Genomic DNA, 1,021 nt, shown 5'->3' on the forward strand with positions numbered 1-1,021 from the left:
CCTCAGCTTCCTCATACCTGGATTGGTTCCTTCTACCCTGGGCCTGGCCAATGGCTGAAAAGCGCTGCCCAAATGGTTCTGCCCCTTGGTCAAGCCCTTCTGATCTCCCAGCCTGGATTAATTTGTGAGTGGAGTGGGTCTTAAAGCCCTCAGAATTTTTCCGGGGCTGGGGGGGATGATCTGACTGTACCCTTGCTAACACCACTGGTATAAGCCCAGGGATTCGAGACCCCTCTCTGCAGGATTCCTGGGTTCTGAGGAGGAAAGGGCTGTGGTTCTGATCTTGGGTCAGAGGCCGTGAAATAGGCCTTCTCAGCACTTCCAGCTCAGAGCCGTCCTGTTAGCTTCGTCCCCACCTCTGGCCAGACAACCCACTACTGTCAAGTCCAGTGGGCTCCAGGGACCTAGTGTCAGGCACCATTGTCTTCTGGATGCCCAAGGTGCTTTACTCAGGGTGAGCTCCATGCCTGAGACAACACAGAGGCCTCAGAAGGATTTAAGTGGTGGTGGAGCACTGGCCAGAGACCCTCCTGGAGAGAAGGGAAGGGGGCAGACTCCACGGGGTCACCAGGCTTCTAACCACAGGTGAGCAGACAGACTGGCTGCACACCTTCAGAAAGCTGGCAGGGAGAAGGGAACGGGGCTCCTTTCCTGGCCTCCTGAGACCCCAAAGGGAGGTGGGTTGAGGTTGGGAAGTTTAGGGGTCAAGAAAGGTGTGGCAGCTGAGATTCAGGCTGAGGCAAGTCACCCCAGGGGCCCTAATAAGCCTGGCCAGTTTCCACGGGCAGGAGTCCCAGGACGGCAGAGTGCTCCCCAAGCTTCATGCGACGTTGTGTAGAGAGGCTCACGTTTTTGGCCAGGTAATCAACAGCAGCTAAAAAAAGAAAAGAGAAACTGCTAGAAAGGAAGGTTCTTTTTACCTATTTCTTTATCCAGTCCACATCAGTATATCTGTTCCTCCATGCATCCATGCATCCATCCATGCATCCATCCATCCATGCATCCATGCATCCATCCATCC

At 54.5% G+C, this 1,021-nt stretch overlaps 1 protein-coding gene across 2 annotated transcripts in view; it reads right to left on the reverse strand.

Annotated features, from left to right (window-relative positions):
• Nucleotides 1-642: 642 nt before the first annotated feature.
• The window catches only part of PAX7 (paired box 7), a 133,579-nt gene continuing 133,200 nt past the window's right edge, over nt 643-1,021 (reverse strand). The window contains exon 9 of one of the 2 annotated variants that reach the window (XM_006883596.1): nt 643-874. In XM_006883596.1, the coding sequence (XP_006883658.1) occupies nt 759-874 (116 nt within the window). In that variant the 3' untranslated portion in view covers nt 643-758. The remainder of the gene's footprint in view (nt 875-1,021) is intronic. The other variant, XM_006883597.1, reaches the window with a different exon arrangement.

This window comes from Elephantulus edwardii, unplaced genomic scaffold (genome assembly GCF_000299155.1).
Source record: "Elephantulus edwardii isolate Elephantulus edwardi_28Jun2011 unplaced genomic scaffold, EleEdw1.0 scaffold00028, whole genome shotgun sequence".
Lineage (NCBI taxonomy): Eukaryota > Metazoa > Chordata > Mammalia > Macroscelidea > Macroscelididae > Elephantulus > Elephantulus edwardii.